This window comes from Tenrec ecaudatus, chromosome 16, assembly GCF_050624435.1.
Source record: "Tenrec ecaudatus isolate mTenEca1 chromosome 16, mTenEca1.hap1, whole genome shotgun sequence".
Classification (NCBI taxonomy): domain Eukaryota; kingdom Metazoa; phylum Chordata; class Mammalia; order Afrosoricida; family Tenrecidae; genus Tenrec; species Tenrec ecaudatus.
The window spans coordinates 76,781,575-76,803,583 of NC_134545.1; the positions used below are offsets into that span (position 1 = coordinate 76,781,575).

General features: G+C 39.0%; 1 protein-coding gene across 4 annotated transcripts in view; it reads left to right on the plus strand.

Moving 5' to 3' along the window:
• Window positions 1-22,009, plus strand: part of HECTD2 (HECT domain E3 ubiquitin protein ligase 2) — a 112,989-nt gene that overhangs the window by 73,602 nt on the left and 17,378 nt on the right. For 3 of the 4 annotated variants that reach the window (XR_012780392.1, XM_075533323.1, XM_075533322.1), the window contains exons 8-14: window positions 1,530-1,639; window positions 2,501-2,649; window positions 3,206-3,329; window positions 5,294-5,390; window positions 9,403-9,510; window positions 10,335-10,467; window positions 11,430-11,518. Coding sequence is in view for 3 of the 4 variants with exons in the window: in XM_075533323.1 (XP_075389438.1) it covers window positions 1,530-1,639; window positions 2,501-2,649; window positions 3,206-3,329; window positions 5,294-5,390; window positions 9,403-9,510; window positions 10,335-10,467; window positions 11,430-11,518 (810 nt within the window). In the remaining variant the exon portion in view is untranslated. Of the gene's footprint in view, window positions 1-1,529; window positions 1,640-2,500; window positions 2,650-3,205; window positions 3,330-4,996; window positions 5,270-5,293; window positions 5,391-9,402; window positions 9,511-10,334; window positions 10,468-11,429; window positions 11,519-22,009 lie in introns of those variants that run through there. The other variant, XM_075533324.1, reaches the window with a different exon arrangement.

Sequence of the window (22,009 nt, forward strand, 5' to 3'; positions counted from 1 at the left end):
AGGTTCATAAATTGAAATAATGAGAAAGCTGTACCTCAGGCAAATAAAAATCCATTTCAGTTGCTATTATTTTTTAGATGAAATGCTATTGCCATAGATAAACTGACTGCATTTGTATCATCCTTTACAATTTACGAAAGGTGTTTGCTATGGTTATCGTTATCATAGAATATTTTTCATTTGAAGGTAAGAAAGCATTATAGTAAGGAGGATATGGTGTTGACTTCGATATTAGTTGAGGAAATGAAGTGTGGAGTAGAGTGGGGAGGAAAGAAGAAGAAAACATGAGGAAAGCTGGGATCAGAGTGGTGGAGAGGCAGTAATGACGAGAGAAGGAGAAGGAGAAAGGGGAAGGACTAGGGGGCGTGCGGGGAGAAAGAAGAAAGAAATATATGTAAAATTAAAAGCTAGAAAAATGACAACACGCAGGTCCATTTTTAGATGAGTATAATTATACAACAGCAAACTGTTGGTAACATTCTGTTCTTTCCATGAGCCATCACTAGGTGGATCTTCCCAGTTGGGTCACACCTCAGTTTTGAATTGCCCGCCAGTAAATCAGTTTCGTAAAGCACACAGTGCTCTCCTATTTTTTCAGAATCGTCGTTTGTGTTTAGATAGCTTTCTTTTTCTTTCTCTTTTTTTTCTTCCATGAGGTGTTCTGTAAGAGGTCTTATGATGGAGTCTTAGAGTTTAGAAAAATCCCTCAAGGTTTTGCTTCGTTTATGTCCCTTTGACATCTGTAAGGAGTCAAAGCTGTTTGTGAGATGAAGGGCTGCTTCCTTTCACAGAGGCAGAAGGTCTCATGATCCATTTTAATTTCACTTTCCTAGCCTTCCCTTCTCAGTCACGGAAAACCTGCATTTTTCCTTTGGCTGGGTGATAGTGATTACCACCATTTGTAAATGTCTGCTACGTACTAGGCATTGGTATAGGTGTTTTACATGCATTTTCTTTATTTTTACTCAGAGCAGCCCCTCATATAGATTTTATTCCCATTTTATAGATGAGGAAACAGAATCGAAGTTCAGGAAAATGCTCAGACACAACTGGGAAATGGTAGTAATAGGCCCTGGACCCACATCTGTTATAATTCAGAGCCATGTTCTTTCTGTTATATTTCTTTTAATAAACAAAAGTGATTACCATCAAGTCAATTCTACCTCAAAGGGGTCCCCAAGGACAGGAGAGCTGCCCCACTAGGCTTTCCAAGGCTGAGATCTTTACAGAAACCGACTGCCCCATTTTTCTCCTGTGGAAAAGCTCGTGGATTCAAACTGCTAGTCTTTTGGTTAGCAGCCCATTAGCTTAACCATTGTGCCACCAGAAATGCTTTCTTTCAACTGTACAACAGGGTTAAAGTGTCCATGTTAGTTAAATAGCAACTAGATTATTGTTTCAAAGGATATTCACCCAATATCTTATAGTCTCAAATTTAGTCTTACTAATTTACAACTTACCCACATTAAGTTTGGTGTCTTTTACATGTTTCAAAATTTTAATACCATTATTGTTCATATCTTTTACAGAATCCTCAGTTCAATAGCACATCTACATACGTTATCTATGCTCACTTGCTACGACAGATCTCTTCCTTAGTGGAAGCCGACCATCACTTCCTAGTTCACTGGTTTAAGAAGTAAATCATTCTATGATATTTAAAACTTATATTAAAAAGATACCATTTTAAGTGAGATTTTTATTAGTAATTTTATGGTAAGAGATATGTAAATGTGTCAGCTCTTTAGATAGGATGCTAGCAATTTATAATGCTTCAAAAGTCAGTTATAAAAAATATGCTTTGTAATAGAAAGTAATTGGAAGTCTGTTTTTAATGTAAGTAATCATTTTGCTTTTACAGTGGTAGCTAAGAATTTCCTCCACTGCTTTTGCTTCCTATATATAGCACATTCCCATTTTGGGTTGTTTTATAGCTCCCAGAGATGGTGGCTAGATTTTATGAGACTTAACTTTAACTCTTTTAATTTAAGTCTTGTAATTTTCCTGACTGTATATCAGTAAATACTACCATTATTTACATGATGCCTTCTCATCACAAAAGGTCATTATAAAACACGTTTGCCATCAATATCAACTTGTAAAAGCACAATCCTTTTTTTAGCTCCATCGAGCTAAACTCACATTAGCAGTGACTTTTTTCCATGATTAGTAAAAGCTGAAAGAGGCAAAGTATTTCTAAACTTAATTTTTAAAATGAGGGGTCTGAGAATGTTTACGTTAAAAAAAAACTCACTGTCTTTTCATTCAGTTTTCCCACAAACTTCTTAAAGCCCCTCTTATTGTATAGTTAGACTTTTATGGTAGTTCGAGTGCTTAATTTTTAGAGACTGTATTCAAGGTTAGATTTCCTGACTTTTTAAAAAATAGAATTTGTGGGGCATGTCTAATGTATATAGGATGTGGTTTAATAATTAACACATATAATGACTAAATAGAAGGTGTGAATTTTCATTGGAATATTTTCAAATTTTTTTGCCAGATTATCACAGAAGAGGTTCAAACAATTGGTAGAGAGATTGCTGCAGTTTATTTCTTTACGCCTATTTCCTGCAAAGCCTGAAGAATTTCCACCTATCACAAAGTGTTCCTGGTGGATTCCATCAGCATCTAAAGTCTTGGCTTTACTTAGTAGGTTTTTATTCTTTTGATAAACATTGGGCATATTTCCTTTAAGGATCTCAGTGTCCTGTGGAGGCATTATTCAACTTCTACCTATGCCTTTGAAGAAAATAACTGTAATCTATTTTCTATTTTGATCATGAATTTCACAATTAATTTATAAACCTGAAAAAAAAAGTATTTTGTATTGTGTACAGTCTTCTGTATTATGGCTGCCAATGCATGTGGTTTTGCTTGCTAAGTACTGATTTCTGAGAGGATTTCCTTTCATCACTGAGAACCCCAGGAGAGGACACACCAATGGGAAAATCGCACAAGTCAATGGCCTTTGAGCTTCCTCTTTGCTGCTGGTATAATGACCACACAAGTTGTTTTCTTAAGCTAAGATTTGTGAGTTGCATTTTGACCATAGTATTCCAATCTCCTTTTCCATTTGGAGCTACAATGAATTGAAATAGGGATTTCTAGCAATGACTGTGTGGTAGACATTAAAATCATCTCTTCATTATTAGAACAAATCATGTGTGTGTTGGAAAAATTCATGTTAAAATTTATCGTTTTACAGATACATCAAACAATTTGATTCACCCTCCCCTTATTTTGTATACTGATTTCTATAATTCTACATTGGATCACATTGATCTTATGGAAGAATATCATACCTGGCAGAGCTTTGGAAACTCTCACAGGTAAGCTTGAAAGCTCATTTGGTTAATCCCTGAATAGCATACAATTAAAAGTAGTGACTTAATTTTAAGAATGTATGGATAAATTAAAATATGTACATATATTCACATCAAAACTTACAAAGAAGATAATCAACATGGAAATGTCATTTTATTTCTGAAAGCATTTTCATTTTCTGTGACCTTTGGATTTATGCACATGCTAATTGGATGGTAGTTTGGTTAATAACATCTCTTCAGGAAGGGAACGACTCCTTCTTAGTATGCAATTTGTGATTTCGTTTCCTTTGTGCCGTTATCCAGTTCAGGGGTTAACAAATTCTTCCTATGGTCAGGTAAAGATGTTCAGCACTGTATGACACGCATACTCTGTTCTTCCATTGGGACTCGAGCAGCCCTAGACAATATGCAAACAAATAGGTCTGGCTGTGTCCCAACGTGGTTTACTTTTGAAAACAAGTGGTAGGCCATATATGTCCCCTTGTATCTATTTTGCCAATGCCCAATCTAGTCCACGGAGTTATTGGTTTATTTTACATAGCCAGGAGATTTAGCGTTTTGTGGAAGATGCTGACTACAAAATACTGGACATGGTTACAAATAGCCCTGAAACCCACGGTCAGCTCACAGATGGATTCAGCTTGCTAGGAAATGGCTCTACCAGACTTAGTCTGTACTTGAACGCTCAAAACTGAGTAAGAATTCAGTGTCTGGAGATCTCGGTCAGTGATGGATATTTTCTTAGCAAAGCAGGTTTAATGGACATGTCATTCTCACATTCTGATACAGTTGTAATGCTGTGTACAAAATCTCAGAACCCCAAGAACTATTGGGCATATTCTAGTGCCATCTTTTAATGCAGTGTATCCTCTAACCAGTGTGCCATAGCTTTGGTTTACAAGAATGAGTTGCATAGGAGTTTTGATTCTGTGATCCCTTCAGCCTGTGGCCTGTTATCCTCCACCTGGGGAGGACCTAAAACCCTAAGGCAAGTTCCCTCTGGCAATTTGTGACATGATGGGGAAATGTTGAGAAGCACTGTTGTACATAATACAAGCAAGATCATATATTCCACCAAGTTCATTGCATTTTATTTTCACTTCCAGATTTTTAGCTAGAGTTTAGTGATCCAAAATTATTAACATAGTACTGAAGAACTCCTGTTTAGTGTTGTACGTGTGTCTGTCTGTATTTAATTTTGTCATAAAGGGAAAGCATTTCATTTTTAGTTCACACAAGACAATCTCCTTGACCTTCATTGTAGCCAGTGATCACAGATGAACCACTTAACCACTTGGATAGATCCCAACTATAGCTATGGATTCACTGCAGTTACTTCTGATGGTCTGATGATCTGAAGTATCTGCACTGCCATACCAGACACAATAGGTGATTTCACATGCATTTCTCTGTGTGACTTTTGTAAATAACAGAATGAGCTGTAAAAGACATTATGTCCGTATCTTGTCATTACAATGTTGGGTCTTAACAGATATATACGACTTCATATTATGACACTTTTAATTATAGAAAAACATTCTTTGTTCTAGCTTTTATTTTTCTCAGTCTTACTTTGCTCTGAAGCTCACACCTCAAAAATTGCCATAAAATAGTAAATTCCATTGTTCATTTGAGCCTGTGACTTTTCTGACCTAATACTCCTTCATCAGCACTTCAGCCTCCTGGTTCTGGTGTTGGCCCTCTTCTTCACAGGTAATACAATTCAGAGGGTTATGAAAAAACTGAAATAATTGTATAAATGCAAGTGACAATAAGCACATATTTCATATTTAGATGTAACTTTCTTAAGAATAAAAGCACTCTACCACTAGTAATTAAAAATGATCCACTTAAAATCATGTTGCAGATGACAAAGCATCCTACAAAAGTAATGTTTTATAATATTAGAATGGATACTCTTTTGCTAAAAATACACCATTTTGTTTTTTGTTTCACTTGTTGAGCAGGTTTTCCTTCTGTCAGTACCCATTTGTTATTTCAATAGCAGCAAAAAAAATTATTATTCAAAGAGACTCAGAACAGCAAATGATAAGCATCGCAAGGGTAAGCCATTTATGAAAACGTATTTGTGTTGATTAGAATCCAATAACTCAGTTAATAAGCCAACTGTCTTGTGAATTGTTCAAACCTAATCAGGAAATATTAAAAGTGAAATTCATATTGTGTTCCCCGAAAAGTGCTGTAGCCTGTTGAAGATAGCAGGAAGGAAGACATGCTTCAGTTACCACTCCTAAATCAGCTTCTGCTTCCATTTGTCAATGAAGCAGGAGGAGTAGATGCTGCCCATAAGCCCGAAGTACTCAGAGCTTGCTGGGCCTCATTTTATAGAGATTATATTGCATCTCTATGTTATCAGTGTAGCATTAATACGAGTTACAATAATGTGGTGTCCGTAAGAGGCAAACCCTTCCATCCACTGAAATATAGTCTACGTTTTGTGAAAATCAAGTATGGAAACCAAAAATTAAGAAGATGTAGCAAAAAGTATCTCTCTTGTAGAACTAACATATATCCCCAAAGAAGGTGAAGGATGTGTTGTTGATTCTTTGCAAATCATTATGCCTGAGGCTCATCGAACCTGGGATATCAACCCAGGCTGACTTTGAGCAAATTGTGGAGCAGAATAAGGTTTATCTCTAGGCATGTCCTTATGACCCATGCCACTGAGTTCATTGCCATAAACCCAATTGCCTTCTAGTCAATTCCAACTCATTGCGACCCCACGAGACAGAGCAGAACTACCCCTTTGGGGTAGTTTCCAAGGCTTTAAATCATCCCAGAAGCAGAGCACCACGTATCTGTCCTGTGGAACACTAACCGATACAGTTAGCAACTAAGCACTTGACCTGACCTGCACCAGCATTGTCATGCAGCACTGTAAAGTTACACACATGCCCTGCTAGCAGATTATGTGGGTTTTTGTTACAGCTTTAGATTCTGCATTAAAATGCGCCGTGTACTTGGAGTGCTGCTTATATATTTTGAGGCTGTGCCTTTGAGATCTGATTGTCTCCTCACAACTTTAGAAAATTAGAGGGAAAGTAGGCTGTAGCTCCTCAACTAAAACGAGAGACACAGAGGGAAAAGAAATGATTACTGTGTCTTGTCCACAATTTACATAGGACCCTAAAGCATGAAGTATAATACTTTAAAGTACTATAATATATGAATTCCTAACCCTCAGTTATTCAGTGCTCAGTGGTGAAATTTTTCTTCAGTTGTAGAGAGTAGGACAAAAGACTTGAGTGACTAGTGACATCCCAAAGTCAGCGTAAACCCTATTGATAAGAGTATTCGAAGAAACTGTATTGCTCTGCCTACCAAGGTAGTTCCAAAGCCACACTACCCAGTGAAGAATGAGTTTAAGCAAGGATATTTTGAAGCAGGTAGGAGCCCTGGTTGGCATAGGGATTATGAGTTAGCCTGCTAGCCACAAGGTCAGCAGTTTGAAGCCACCAGGAGCTCTGGGGAGAAAGATGAGACTTTCTACTCCTATAAAGTTACAGTCTGGGAAACCCATAGGGGCAGTCCTATTGGGTTGCCATGAGTTGGAATGAGCTCAATGGCAGCGAGTTTCTTATAGGACCAGAATCCTTATTTGATGATCTTGTTCAAAGATTACATAGCTAGCCATTTGACATACTTCATTTGTACAATTCCTTGGGCCTTTTTCCTACTTTTCCACCTTGGGCTTGGATTTTCAATATTTGTAAGGGGAAAAAATGCCTGAAAATCTAGAAGTTAATCTAGGTTTCTCTGAGCAGTTTTGTTTGGTTTTGTTTTTTTTAATCTGTGTCACAGACACATATCAGGTGTTGATGGATGGCAGGTATAGACTGTCACAGGCTCTCTTCCACCGAGTGTGAAAGCACATGAGGAATATTGAAGATTCAAGTGGCATTATCAATTTGTGGTACTCACCAACATTTCAACCTATAATCGACCATACTACTTAGAATCGATATAGTAAAATATTCACCAGTGACTCTTTTGACACGAAGGCCACCTGGCAGATATGTAAGAGCTTAAGTGTATGATCTAAAGTTGCAAAAGTGATTCCCCAGCCAACAGTGTCCTCATCACACTGTTGGTTTATTTATCTTGGTTAGAGCTTTTCTCTGTTAAACATGAATTCCTGTTGGGAGGAGTTGCCTCGAAGCCTGGTCTGTCCTTAACATTCCAATATAAATGTATTGATGATTTCTCTCATTGTGACAGCTCACCAGGAAGCAAACTGTGAACAGAAGCAGGAAAGGGCAGGGGGAAGAGGCCCAGGACACAGGATAGTTCCCTGAAATATAGGTTGCTGTGACTACCAAAGGGAGGGAGCATCCAGTGAAGCAGAGGGCTTTTAGAGTAAAACCTGGGAAAACTGGAGCCTGTGTAAGGTGGGAAGTCTGTCAGAAAGGACAGTCAGATATCTCCCACGCAAAAAAGCATTTGAAACGCCATAAGACTGTACGATGTCAAAGGCAGAAAACACACAAGACCTGGAAAACCAAGACATCCTGTAGCGCTCCGGCTCTCTCGCGGATTTCATTGTAGTGTAAGCCTTTAGAATTGGATAATAGATGAAGGTTTTGTTTTGTTATCGTGACCTATAAAACTGTGAAAAGAGCCTTAAAATATAGATGTGGGGTTTTTAAATTTTATTAAAGCAGCACATTGCATATATTTATACTGCAATGTTTGTCTTTAGTCAGCGCACAGTAATTAGTTCTCCTTGATAGTAAAGAAAATGATCTGTTAAAGCTTACTTAAAGGCATTAAATATACAGGCATGTATAGCTTACATGCCATTTATATATTTTATGTAATTTTTAATATACTCATGGCTTATGTTTTGAAATACCATGGACTATAGATTTCTTTTTGAATTTCCCATATTTCTAAGACCCAAACATAACTTCTGTTACTGTTTTAGTAAAAATTCTTTATATGTATATGGGTCTGTGTATGGGTGTGTGTGTGTGTCTGTATGCATACACACATATACATATGTATATACACTTAGGATAATATAAAGAAATCATTGTGTACACAATTTTCTTTTTCAATTTTATCTTAAATATGTTTTATGATAATCATTTCTAATTAATTATTTAAACCATTAGATGGATATATGTTCTAGCTATTTCTAAAGTTTTATTGATTATTGCTGCTATGACCAAAATTTCTTGTTTAGGGTTCTCAAAGATTATGAACATTGCTAAGGCTTTTGATAAATGGTAACAAATTATATTATAAAAGTAGATTAATTAAGATTTTAAAGTAAATTTAGTATTTTTAAAAGCCAAAGTCAGCGACTCAAAACCACCAGCTGCTCCAAGGGAGACAGAGGAGGTTTTCTATGCCTACAAACAGTTACGGTCTCAGAAACTACAGAAGCAGTTCTTCACTGTCCTATAGGATACCTACCAGTCAGAGTTGACCGGAGGGCAATAAGCAGTCCAATTTATAATAAGTATATAACCTGTTTTAAATATTTTCATTTTATCTTTGTATTTGTTAAACTGAAAACTTAGCTATTTTAGAGATGAAACTTGGAGAAATGTGATATAACATTACTTACTTTTAAGAATTGTCTTTGGTCCTCCATTTTGAACACCCTTTGGCCATTATCAAGTGGCCTGGTTGTGCCATGGGTTAGGCTTTGGCCCACTAATCCAAGGTTAGCAGTTCAAAACCACCAGCTGCTCCACAAGAGAAAGATGAGGCTGACTGCTCCGGCAATGATTTATAGTGCTAGAGATCTTTTATAAGGTGACATGAGTTGGAATCAACTAGATAGCAGGGACATTTAGGGTTCTTTTGTTTTTGTTTTGGGTATCACTGACCTCAATGATAAGACAGTTTCATAAAACTAATGTTCCTATGTCATATTTCTAGGACAAAAATTAGAGCACTATTCATATGTGTGCAATTGATTTTATGAAATTTTTTATATAGGAGATAGCATACAAGAATACAAAAGATTTTTAAGTGTCTATAGATTTTAAATGAAATTAATTATTGGTAAATAAAAATAAAAACATTTTCTTTCTCATTTATTTAGCAAAGTCTGGTGGACAAAGTATCTCGAAGACAAAGACCTGATATGAATATGTTATTTCTAAATATGAAAGTAAGGCGGACACATCTGGTTAGCGATTCACTTGATGAGGTATAGATATTGTATTCCAAATTGGGATTAATTGATTGAAGCTATGAATACATTCTATACAGTATAATTATATGGTTTATTGCTATTGACAGCTTTATAAGCTGTTTCTTTATTCCTATATGACAGTAAATATAATATTATAATCCTTGTATTTTGATATCATAATTGAAATGAGTTTTATATTCACAATTAAGCCTGATACTCATTTTAAATATGTAATTTTATGTATTTGGTTGCTATTGTTAATACCCTGGAAAAGGATTTGATATAGAACACTCAATGAATATACATGTTTCTGAGATTTTAGCCTGAATTCTAAACTCACCTATGTTACTGGTAAGTGTATATTTTCACATCTCCAAGCTCAGATCACTTCTCTGTGAAACAGGTGTATATTGTGTCTGTTCAGATTCGCCCCTACTGTGATTGTATATGTACATGTATTAGCGCTCCACCTGCGTGCAGTGCTTTAGCCAGGTCTTCACATGTCTGTTAGAAAATAGCTGATTTAGCTCTATCCTTTTTTAAAATGTTTAAGCTTAATGTTAAAGGAAATTATTATATATGTAGTCTGCTAAATTAAAATCTTGTGGGCAATCTGTGCCAGGAAGGAGTAACCTTGTCCTCACTAGTTCTGTTCCCGGTCCACAAACATAATACCCAGCCCACACAGCCTTATATTTACTGTGCGAAAGAATAAATAACATACTGAGCTTTGCAACATTGTAAATAAAAACTGTCGAATATACTTCCTAGAATCAAATATGTGAATTATCTATGTCACTGCCCTGGGTTCTTCTCCACTGTACAATTTCTTCAAATAGTTAACCCGGAAAAGAGCTGACCTGAAAAAGAAGTTGAAAGTTACATTTGTAGGGGAAGCTGGTTTGGATATGGGTGGACTGACTAAAGAATGGTTCCTTCTTCTAATTCGCCAAATTTTCCATCCAGATTATGGTAAGCATGCTTATCATTTTTATGAACAAAATCTCTTGTTAATCATTAGATCCAAATAGTCATCTTTATTTTTATCTCTTATATGATCTTAAAGACTTTTTTGGTCAACCATAAATGTTACATTTTTAATGGTATTTTTTACATTTAAAACTTCTCTGCTGAAATTTATGATATTAATGGAAATCTCACACAAAATGTATCCAAAAAACTGAAATTAAGCATTTGCAAAGAAACAGCACTCTTACCTTTGCTCAATAAACCAAAGGCATTCTTTATTATTGAAATAAAAAATACCTGAAATTTTTTAAATGCTATGGTTTTCTCTATACTAACATTTGGACTCTCTTCTATGAAGTAATAATGAGCTATTTTAACAAGTAAGAATTCATTGATCATATATTTTAAAGTATCATATTTTTAGAATATATTTGAAACTTAAATATGTATTTTTTTAATTTAGAAAATCTATGTAATCCTTAGTATCTTGTTAAATACTTTTCTTCAGAGGAGAATCGTAGTATTGCTCTTACTATTCCTTTGGCTTTATACATACATAAATATTTCTGGTAATGGGAACTAGAAATGACATGGATAACTTGAAATTCCTAGATCACCTTCAAAATTAATTTTTAATGTAACTTAAAAACTAGAAAACTTGTTTTTATAAAATAAAATTGGTTTATTTAATTTTGTTTATCCCATTTTACCCCTATTTCCACCCTCAGTCAATAATATCAATGAACAGTAAAATGCACTCATATTTGCAGTCTATGTATATTTTGTATGTTTTAATGTACATATATATGTATTGATTGAGATTTGCAAATATGTAGTCCCTCAAAGATTTTTAACAGGAATGACGGCTTATAACAGCAATCGCTATAATGTATTTTTTCTAATAGATGAGATGCCTCTAACTTTAAAGGAGTCATATTAATAACAAAATTATGTTTCTTTTCCAGGCATGTTTACATACCACAAAGATTCACACTGCCATTGGTTTAGCAGCTTTAAGTGCGATAACTATTCTGAATTCCGATTGGTTGGAATTGTATCCTTTAAACTTTCCACTAGGAGGTGCTAATAGACTAGGGATAAAAAGTTTTATATATTTGTTAGAAAAATTGCTAAGCATTTTAGCCAAATTCAACATTATTGTCAAAGTTACTAATAGATTTTCAGTAATCTTTATTATTTGTAATACCACAATGATAGAATGTCAGAAAATTGAATTCTTATTCAGAGGAATCAATGAGTTTTGAATATTTTTTCTTTTTTTCCTAAAAAACTCATCTGGTGTAAAAAATGGTTATTTCCCATTTTACATATAACCTAAATTATCAGAAGTTTATCTGATTAAAACATTTTTTAATCAGGCTGTATCTTTTCCAATCATAACAAAATACTGTTTGGCATTTTCACTTTGTGCTTATTTCATTCCATTTACTGAATTGTAAAGTCCCTGTTCAAACAACTAACATGGTTGGCTGTTAACCTAAAAGTTGGTGGTTCAAATCTACCCAGAAGCACCAGAGAAGAAAGCCCTGGTGATGTACTTCCCCAAAATTAGCCAATGGAAAGCTTGTGGAGCACAGTTCTACTCAGACACGTTGAATCAGAACCTGCTGGTTACTAAATTGAACTGGTTACTAAATTGAACTTGTGAGAATGAAATATAACCCTTTAACATATCCCCCGAATCAAGAGACATGAATGCAACAACTAGAAATATTGAATGGAATGAGAACAGGTGAAACATCCAGCATTCACTGTATAATGTTTCTTAAATGAGGTCAATCCACATGTCATTCCTGGCACGCCATCACGTGTGTGGTGGAGGGACTCCCTGCACTCAATAGGAGGGAAAGGGCAAAGGAAGGAACCAGTACCCAAACGAGAACGTCCTGGGGCTACATGGGGTAAAAGAGAAAAAGAAGAAATCCCCCTTGAAGAAGCTTATGTAAGTGGCAGGCGAGACTGGTGCTGTTCTGAGAGTCACGGCCTATGACTATCGGCCATCCGTACCTAGGTGTGCTAAGAGGAGATAGCTGGTGATACATGGTAAATTACCTTTGATTAACACAGGGTCAGAGAGAGTAGGCTGGGAGAACGGCCAGGGTGAAAGGGTTGACGTGTGCTGGGCTTGTTAGCAGAGCAATGAGTAGTCCACCTGCGCTAGAACTGGAGGCACACTGGGAGTTATGAAAGACACCCTCAGAAAAAGATAAGTCATCTTATGGAGGAGGGCTTTGAATATTTAACCTTCACTGTATCTGTTGAGACAAATCCTGAGAAATGTTGATGGAAATGAGAGACTGGATGAAAGAAACTGTCTTAAGGAGAAAACTACGCATTGAGATCGAGGACTTCATCTAGAATATAGATTATGTTGTCATGTCTAGACCTTTCGTGGAGCACCTCAACACTTAACCCACAACCCCCACAGGGGGGCGGGGGGCCCCAGGGAGCACAGTACCAAACCCAAACCAGACTCACTGCCTCTGAATCCATTCTGATGCCTAGTGACCTGAGAGGACAGGGTAAGACTGCCCCTGTGGGTTTCTGAGACGGTCACCTTCTGCAGGAGTAGAAAGCCCATCTTGCTCCGAGGAGCAGTCAGTGGTTTCCAAAGCAAAGTGTGCAGTTAGCAACCAAGTGTATAACCCACTTCACCACCAGGACTCTGGGTACCAGAGTAGGGGACCAGAAATTGTGACTACAATAGTTCCATGGTTTTCATTGCTATTATTATAATAATTTATAAGAATGCTACAATTTATTGTTAAAGTCTGACCCCATGAACATACTCTGCTCAGCTTCTATTGATGGAGTCACTTACAAAAACAGTTCCTTATATACTCCCTAACATTGTCTCTGTGGACTATGTTGTGCCAGTTGACCTTGGTGCCCCCCACGCTGTGATCTTTCTTTTAGTTTGGCTTCTCTTGAGAGACAAAAAGCAGTAGTACACTTATATGTAGAGAGAGAGAGATCTCTATCCAGATAAATGGCTTACATGGTTGTAGTTTGGTTCAAGTCCATGTGTCAGATGTTAAAGCTGGAGGCTTTTCCTGACTTGCATGGCTGCAAGGCCTGGGTAGCTGAGAAACCAAAAGATGAACCAGGAGGGAGGGGCTGAAGCAGGAAGAAGACCACGGCTGGTGGGGGCAGAGCCCAGTGGCTCCAACACAGGCACTATGGTAGACCCTAGGCAAGGTCCCAAAGAAGCAGACACAGGGCCCAGACCAGTAGGAGGAAGAAGATAGGGAGGTAATTCTCCACAGTCTTATTTATAGATAGGACTAGTCCACACCCTGGAGAATCATTAGGCTGTGGCCTGCACCTTATGGGGGAGGCCTGACTGTCTTGATTCCTTAGGGTGTTCGATAATGTCCAAGAAGTTTGTATAGCTTTTATACCTTTTCCTGTTGTATTCATGGGTGTATTTGTAGCAAGCACATATGCAAATATCATCTGTCAAATCTCACTATTTGTGTGTACTCTCCCTCTTTCTTTCAGGCCTTTTTAGCCCACGTGTCTGTATAAGCATCTATTCGTTGATCACCAGTACTGAGGTGTGATGTATTCGACAGCATTTACCTCTATTGCCCTTGCACCCTTACAAACCTCCCTGTATCATCTGCTGCTACCTCCATCATTTTTCTAACCTTTTTTATTGCCTATTGCCTTCCCCTCATCTGAGTTAATACTTGTCCGTCTCCCAAGCCAGAATTCCCACTCTTTCCTTTCCCCACCCATCCCTGGTAACCATTGAAGATTATTGTGTTTGTGGGGTTTTTTAGTGCGAAAACCTATTCTTAACTTTTTATAATAGATAGTGTCATACAATATTTGCCCTTTTGAGATAGACTAATATTACTTGCATAAAGTTCTCCAGGTTTATTTAATTCCACCCCCACCCCAATTTCGTGAAGGCTCAAAAACCAGAATGATGCAAAAGCAGATTTGTTTTTTTCTGTTTTCAGCCCATTCCATTAGTCTGATTGCTTTTATTTCTAAAACATGATCATAGAAAGAACAAGAGCTAAGACTTACTGATGGGCTCATCACTGGCAAGTTCCTTTGTGGATTGTGTCTCTGTGGAGAAAGGCTTTGGAGGAGACAAAGCTGTGTGACTGGTGGACCCCGGACTTAACCATTTCACCTTCCTCCTGTGCTGGGTCAGAGCTTCCCTCAGGGAGTCCCCACCAGGGCTCCACTTTCCACCCTGCAATCCCTGCATTCACAATATTAGAGCCAGCGCTGCCCTCCACGACTGAAGGTTCACCAAGGCTGGGCATCTTGCTAAGGTGCTGGGAGCCTGGCCAAGTACCAGGCCCACTGAAGCTCACATTGTTATTGTTAGGTACCATTAAGTCCACTCTGACCCATAGCGACCCTATGCACAACAGAACAAAACACTGCATAGTCCTGTACCATCCTCACAATTGTTCCTATGCGTCAGCCCTTGATTCAGCCCCATTGTCAATCCATCTTGTTGAGGGTCTTCCTCTTTTTTAAAATATAATTTTTGAGGGATTGTACAACTCTTATCACAATCCATACATTGTGTCAAGCCCATTTGTACATGTATTGCCATCATCATTCTCAAAACATTTTTTCTACTTGAGCCCTTGGTATCAACACCCCATTTTTCCCCTCCCTTAAGAGCCCTTGATAATTTATAAACTATTATTTTTTCATGTCTTACACTGTCTGATGTCTCCTCTCCCGTCACCCACTTACCCAGGGAGGAGGTTATATGTAGATCCTTGTGATCAATTCCCTTTCTAGCCCATCATCCCCTTACCTGCCTGGTATCTCTATTCTCATTATTGGTTCTGAGTGGTTTATCTGTCCTGGATTCCCTGTTTCTAGTTCTTATCTGTACCAGTGTACTTGCTCTGGTCTAGCAGAACTTGTAAGGTAGAATTGGGATCATGATAGTGTGGGGGGAGGAAGCATTTAAGAACTAGAGGAAAGTTGTTTCATCTGTGCTATACTGCACCCTGACTGTGCTATACTGCCCCTTCTGAAGGGGATGTCCAGTTGCCTACAGATGGGCTTTGGGTCTCTTACTCCACACTCCCCCTCATTCACAATGATATGATTTTTTGTTCTTTGATGCCTGATACCTGATCCTATTGACACCTCATGATCACACAGACCGATGTGCTTCTTCCATGTGAACTTTGTTGCTTCTCAGCTAGATGGCGGCTTGTTTATCTTCAAGCCTTTAAGGCCGCAGATGCTGTATCTTTTGATAGCCCTGCACCATCAGCTTTCTTCACCACATTTGCTTATGCACCCACTTTGTCTTCAGCAATCATGTGAGCATCATGGATTCCAGTTTTATAGAACAAAATGTTGTTGCATTGAGGGAATACTTGAGTAGAGGCACAATAACTATCTGCTACCTTAATACTAAACCTATAAATATATGCACATAGATCTATTTCCCCATTGTCATCTATAAATATATTTACATATGTACATGCCTGTATTTAGATCTCTATAAATTCCCTGTGCCTCCTAGTTCTTTCCTCTCTTTCGTTTTACTTTCCTCTTGTCCCACTCTCATGCTCAGCCTTCATTTAAGTTTCAGTAACCACGCTCGGTTACCTTGCCCTTGATCAAGCCCTACCAGGCCTCCTACACCCTCCTTGCCATCACTTGTTCCCTTGTCCCTGGGTTTTTTAACAGCAACTTCTTTCCTCCACCTCCCTTCCCTCCCCCTCTCCCATGTCCCTCTGGAAATGTCAATCCTGTTATTTTCTCCTGAAGATTGTTTGTCCCACCTGTCTTATGTAGATAGACTTGCACAGATAATAATATGCACAAAAACAAGACAGAGCAAAACAAAGCAACAAAACAACAGTGGAAAACCAATGACGACAAAAAAGAAAAGCCTTTAAATAGTTCAAGGTCTGCTTGTTGACCGTTTGGAGTGTTCCCGGTCAAGTCTGATTGGGGTGCCATGCCTTAGCCCCAAAGTCTTAATTTTGGGACTCCCTCAGGACTTCCTTGTCTGCTCCCCTTACTGTTCTGTTGCACGCCCTGAGTGTTTTGCCTCCGTGTGGTGGGGTCAAATCAGGTGCAATTCCCACACTGTGTCTCCAGTGTTAGCCCCCTTAGGGGTATGGGTCAGAGAGGGATATCCTGTCTTGTAGTGGGGCCAGCCATATGGTCCTCTCTGTGCATTGGCTGCTCTGAGGAGGAATATTGCCCTCAAGGCTTGGTGAGCTAGGATGTGCTCCAGTCTCTCTTCCTCCCCCTTCATTTGCTCCTGTGTGCTCTGATCAGACATGACCCTCTCCCTGAGCTGTAGCTTCAGTGCTGTCCTCTGAAGTAAATTCTTCGGGGGTGTAGGGGAAGTGGAGCTGTCCATATAGTTGGGATTGGGGCCAGCCCTTCAAACTTCTCTATTGGTTCCCTGCTTCATGCCAGCATATTGCATTCACATCTTGAATATCTTCCCCTTAGGTCACTTAGTGCCCTGTCCCTCCCCCCACTACCCTTGTCTTTATTTTTCCCCACCTCCTTTTGAGTTGGCTACCATATGCATCCTTAGGTTTGGATACCATATGTATCCTTGCATTTGGTCTGGCCCCTGCCATACTACCTGGACCTCACACCAGGAATGTTTGTATACAGTAGCTTTTTTCCCTATGCCCCTTTTGCATTTTTTAAAAGATTAACCTCAATGGACTCTTATTTTACTTGTGCGTTTATGCTTGGCTTATTTGGTTTAGTATAATTTTCTCCAGTTCTTCGCATGTGGCAATGTGCTTCAATGTGTTCATCACTATCTTTTTAGTGATAACGTAGTACTCCATTGTATCTATGTACCAGTTGTTTAATCCCTTCCTCTTTGGGGGGAAATTTGTGTTGTTTCTAACTCCTTGCGATTGTGAACTGTGCCGCCATGAACATTGGAGCACAGATGTCTGGTCATGGTTTGTTTCTTGCCTCTTCTGGGTATACGCCCAGTAGGGGGATTGCTGGGTCAATTTCCATCTGTTGTACATATCACCAAATCAATTTCCAGAACAGCTGTATATACCTACAGGTCTACCAGCAGTAGACGAGAGTTCCTATCTCCCCACAGCGCTTCCAACACTTATTGCTTTCTGATTTTTTTGACTTGAGCTATCTTTGAGGGTGTTAGGTGGAATCTCGTTGTTGTTTTAATTTGCATTTCTCTAATGGCTAATGATCAGGAACATTGTCTCATATGTTTATTGGCCATTTAGATTTTTTGGGTGTTGTCGAATGCTTTTTCCACAACTATCGATATTATCGTGTGGTTCTTTTAGTTTTTCATGTCAATGTGGTTAACAATACTATTGGTCTTTCATATGTCGCACCATCCCTTATCCTTGGAATGAATCCCACTTGGTCATGGTGAATTATTTATTTTATTTTTTATTTTTTTACATTTTATTAGGGGCTCATACAACTGTTATCACAATCCATACATACACATACATCCATTGTATAAAGCACATCCGTACATTCTTTGCCCTAATCATTTTCAAAGCATTTGCTCTCCACTTAAGCCCTTTGCATCAGGTCCTCTTTTTTTTTATATATATACCTTCTGTTGGCCAGAATTTTATTAAGGATTTTTGTATCGATGTTCATTAGGGATATTGGTCTGTAATTCTCGATTCTTGTGGGATCCCTGCCCGGTTTCTTTATCAGAGTTATACTAGCTTTCTAGAAGGAGTTAGGGAGTTTGCCGTCTTTTTCTGTGTTCTGAAAGAGTTTGTGTAGGATTGGTGTCAGTTCTTCCCTGAATGCTTGATAGAATTCACCCATGAAGCCATGTGATCCAGGGGATTTTTTTTAATCCCTTGATAACCATGTCTATTTCTTATATCGCTAAGGGTCTGTTGAGATTCTTGATGTTCATCAGGGATAGTCTAGGGAGGAATTGTTTTTCCAAGAATTTGTCCATGTCTTCCAATTGTTGCATTAATTGGAGTACAGTCCTTTGTAGTACTGTGTGTAACCATCCTTTTGATTTCATTAGGGTTTGTAGTGACGTCTCCTCTTTCATCCCTCATCCTTACTATTGAAATTTGTTCCCTCCTTTCTTTGGTTAGATTTCCAGCAGTATGTCGATTCTGTTTATCCTTTCAAAGAACCAACTTTTAGCAGCATTAAATTTTTCCATAGTTTTCTTAGTTTCCCTCTCCTGAGTCTCAGCCCTGATTTTTATGTCTTTTCTTTTGGTATTAGTGGGATTCTCCTGCTGCGTCTGCTCTAGTGGTTGTAAATTTTGTGCCAGTATATCAATCATGAGTCTCTCTTCCATTTTTCAGGTGTTCATGTATTGCTATGAAACTTCCTCTGATAACTGCCTTTTCTGTGCCCCATAAGTTTTGGTACGTCATCTTCTCATTCTCATTGGTTTGTAGAAATTTCCTAATTTCATCTTGGATCTGTGCCAGTACATACTCCTTTTGCAATAGAGAGTTATTCATCCTCCAATTGTTTGCTCGTTTCCTTCATCTTCCTTTCGTTGGTTTCCACCCTTATGGCACAGTGGTCAGAGAGAGGGGTCTGTATGATATCAGTGTGCTTAAATTTATGCAGATTCGCCATATGTCCCAGCATGTGGTCTATCTTCGAACATGTGCCATGTCGGCTTGAAAATGTGAATTTTTTTTAATATTTGGATGAAGAGCTCTAAATATCTGACAGGTCAAATTGTCTAATTATAGTGTTTAGATCTCTAGCCTTCTTGTTGAGCTTCTTTCCCTGTGACCTATCTTTCTCAGAGAGTGCTGTATTGAAGTCACCTACTATAATTGTTGAGGCTGTGATTTCTTTTTTCATCTGTTGGAGCATTTGATTGATGTACCCAACACATCTCTTGTTCAGGAATATATGTTTAAAATGCTTAGTGGTTCTTTGTATACCATTCCATTGAGCATTATATAGTGTTCCTCCTTATCTCTTTTTATGGCTTGCACCTTGAGCTCAATTCTATCCAAGATTAGGATCACAATCCCTGCTTGTTTTATATTGCTGTTTGCTTGGTATGTTTTTCTCCAGCCTTTGAATCTCAGCCTATTTTTGTCTGTGGTCTTCAGATGTGTAGCCTGTAGGCAGTAAATTGATGGGTTGTGTTTTCTAAGCCAGTCTGCTAGCCTCAGGCTTTTAATGCCTGAGTTCAATCCATTGATACTCAGGGTTATTACTTCCATCTGTGGACTCTGTGATGTCATCTTGTACATTTGTGTTAGGTGGTTTCCTACCTCCCTTTCTTATCCGTATGGTGCGTGTGCTTCATCCTTGACTTCTTTCCATCCTTCATCCAGTGCTATCTTGGTGGTTGTTTTCTCTTTGTTGCCCTCTGGGTGGGGTTGTTCTATGTGGCAATCACTTACTTGTGCTCAGTGAGTGCTGTTCTTCTGCCCATACTGGGTTGGCAAGGATCTTTTGTAGGGCCGGGTTTCTTTTAGTGTATTCTTTGAGTTTTTCTTGTCTGGGAAGACTCTTACTTCTCCATCTAGCTTGATAGATAATTTGGCTGGATAGAGTATTTTGGGGTTTATGTTGTTGTCCTTCAATTTTTGGAATATGTTACTGTACTCTCTCCTCATCTTCACAGTGTCCTCTGATAGGTCTGAACATATTCTTATTTGGAAACCTTTATATGTGAATGCTTGTTTTTCCTTAGCTGCTTTCATGATTTTCTCCTTTTCCTCAAAGTTGGATAGTTTAACTATGTGTGCCTTGGTGACTTTTTGGGATTCAATCTAGTTGGTGTTCTTTCAACCTCCTGAATGGTTGGTTGCCTGGTTTTCATTTATTAAGCTGGGGAAGTTTTCTTCCAAGAATTCTCTCACTATTGTTACAGATGACTTCTTTGTTCTGTCTTCCTCTTAGGTTTTCTTCAGCTTCTCTGACGACCTTATCAAATTTTTGTTCATGGTTGTTAAAGTTTGCTTGGCTGTCCTCTAGGTCGCTGGTGCGGTTCTGTCTCCAGTTTGTTGGTGAAACCTGTGAGTCTCCTACTAGTTTTTGTTATCTCATCCCTAAGCTCTTGTATTTCCCTTTGGTGTATAGTCTTTATCACCTCTATCATTTCATCCTTTTTCTGTATTGTTTCCCTCATATCCTGTATGACTCCAAGCAGCATTCTGAAAATTTCTTTCTGTGGCAGATCAGTGTCTGCTTCTTCTATACACGTCGTTAGGTTCAGGACATCTTCTGACATTGCCTTTTGTTTCTCCTGTTTTATTGTTGAGGTCATTGGGGCTGATTGCTGTTTGTGTTGCATTGTTTTGGAGGAACCAGGTGCCAATATCCAGGGAGTTGAAGAGCACTGGATTTCTCTGGGAAACTCCTAGGAATGCTTCTTCAAACTGCCTGCAGCTAATTTCAATATGGAATTGGCCTACCTCTTTATCCTCCTATGCCTTCGCTCTTTCCCTAGTCAACCAGTATTCTGTTATTTGGAGGGAAAGTTGGATGATCCTTTAGGGGAAACTGTTTGGGTGGTTATAGACCCACAAGGATGGTGCTATACTGGGTGATCTCACAAGAAGCCGTGATAGTGTGGCTCACGGCAGCCTGGGTACTGCAGAGGGCATACAGTGGTGCCTGTGGCAAAGGGAGTGCCACCAAAGGCTGGTGGGTTGCCCGCTTTGGTGTAGAGCACCGCTAATGGTGGATGGAATTGCCCTGATCAGGTAGATGGCAGAGGTTCCCGCAGCAGCATGGAGCATTGGCGAGTGTTGGTTGAACTTCCTTAGGCCATGTAAGGCACTATGGCAGGCGGGAGGAAGTTCCCTCAGTCACGTGGGACCACAGAGGACAGGTAGGAGCTCCCACAGCCATGAAAGCAGGATTTCCCCTGAAGAAGGTGGGCAGGATTTCCCTTGAAAGAAGTTGGGCAGGATATCCCCTGGTGGAGGATGGGTGGGCTTCTCCCAGCCCTGGGTTATGCTGCAGAGGGTGGAGCTCTCCCAGCTGGGGAGAGGGAAGGAATAATTACCCTAAGCTAAGGGGAGTGGTCTGGAGGTCGACAGTGGCTTGAGGGAAAATGGAAGAGAAAAAGAAAAAATAAGCCTGCTGAGACTGGAGGGGACCTAGAGAAGAGGGAAGCAAAAGTAATAATATATCTGAGCCCCAATTCCTGACCATGGGCCTGGAGGGTTTTAAACCCTACCTGGTGGCAAGCTGTAGCTGTGTTGAGATAAAGCCCCTGTATCAGCTCCAAATGATCCTGGCTCTGGCTGAGACAGTGGCAGGGCTAAGGTCAAGCCCTTGCCAGCCTCCTGTGGTAAGCCAAAAGCCCCCAGCTCCTCAAAACTTAGTAGATCTGTGCCTACATATCTTTGTGCTTCTCCTGGGACATGGCAGTTGGAATTTCCCTCTTAGTAACTCTCCTGTGCTGATTTCTGCAGACTCCCTCTGGTGTATGTTACTCAGTCCTCTTCCACTTTTTTGCTGCCCCTCCACAGTACCAAACATGAAGTCCTTCTCCATGGAAGCTATGTCACTGGTATTTCAAATGCCAGAAGGG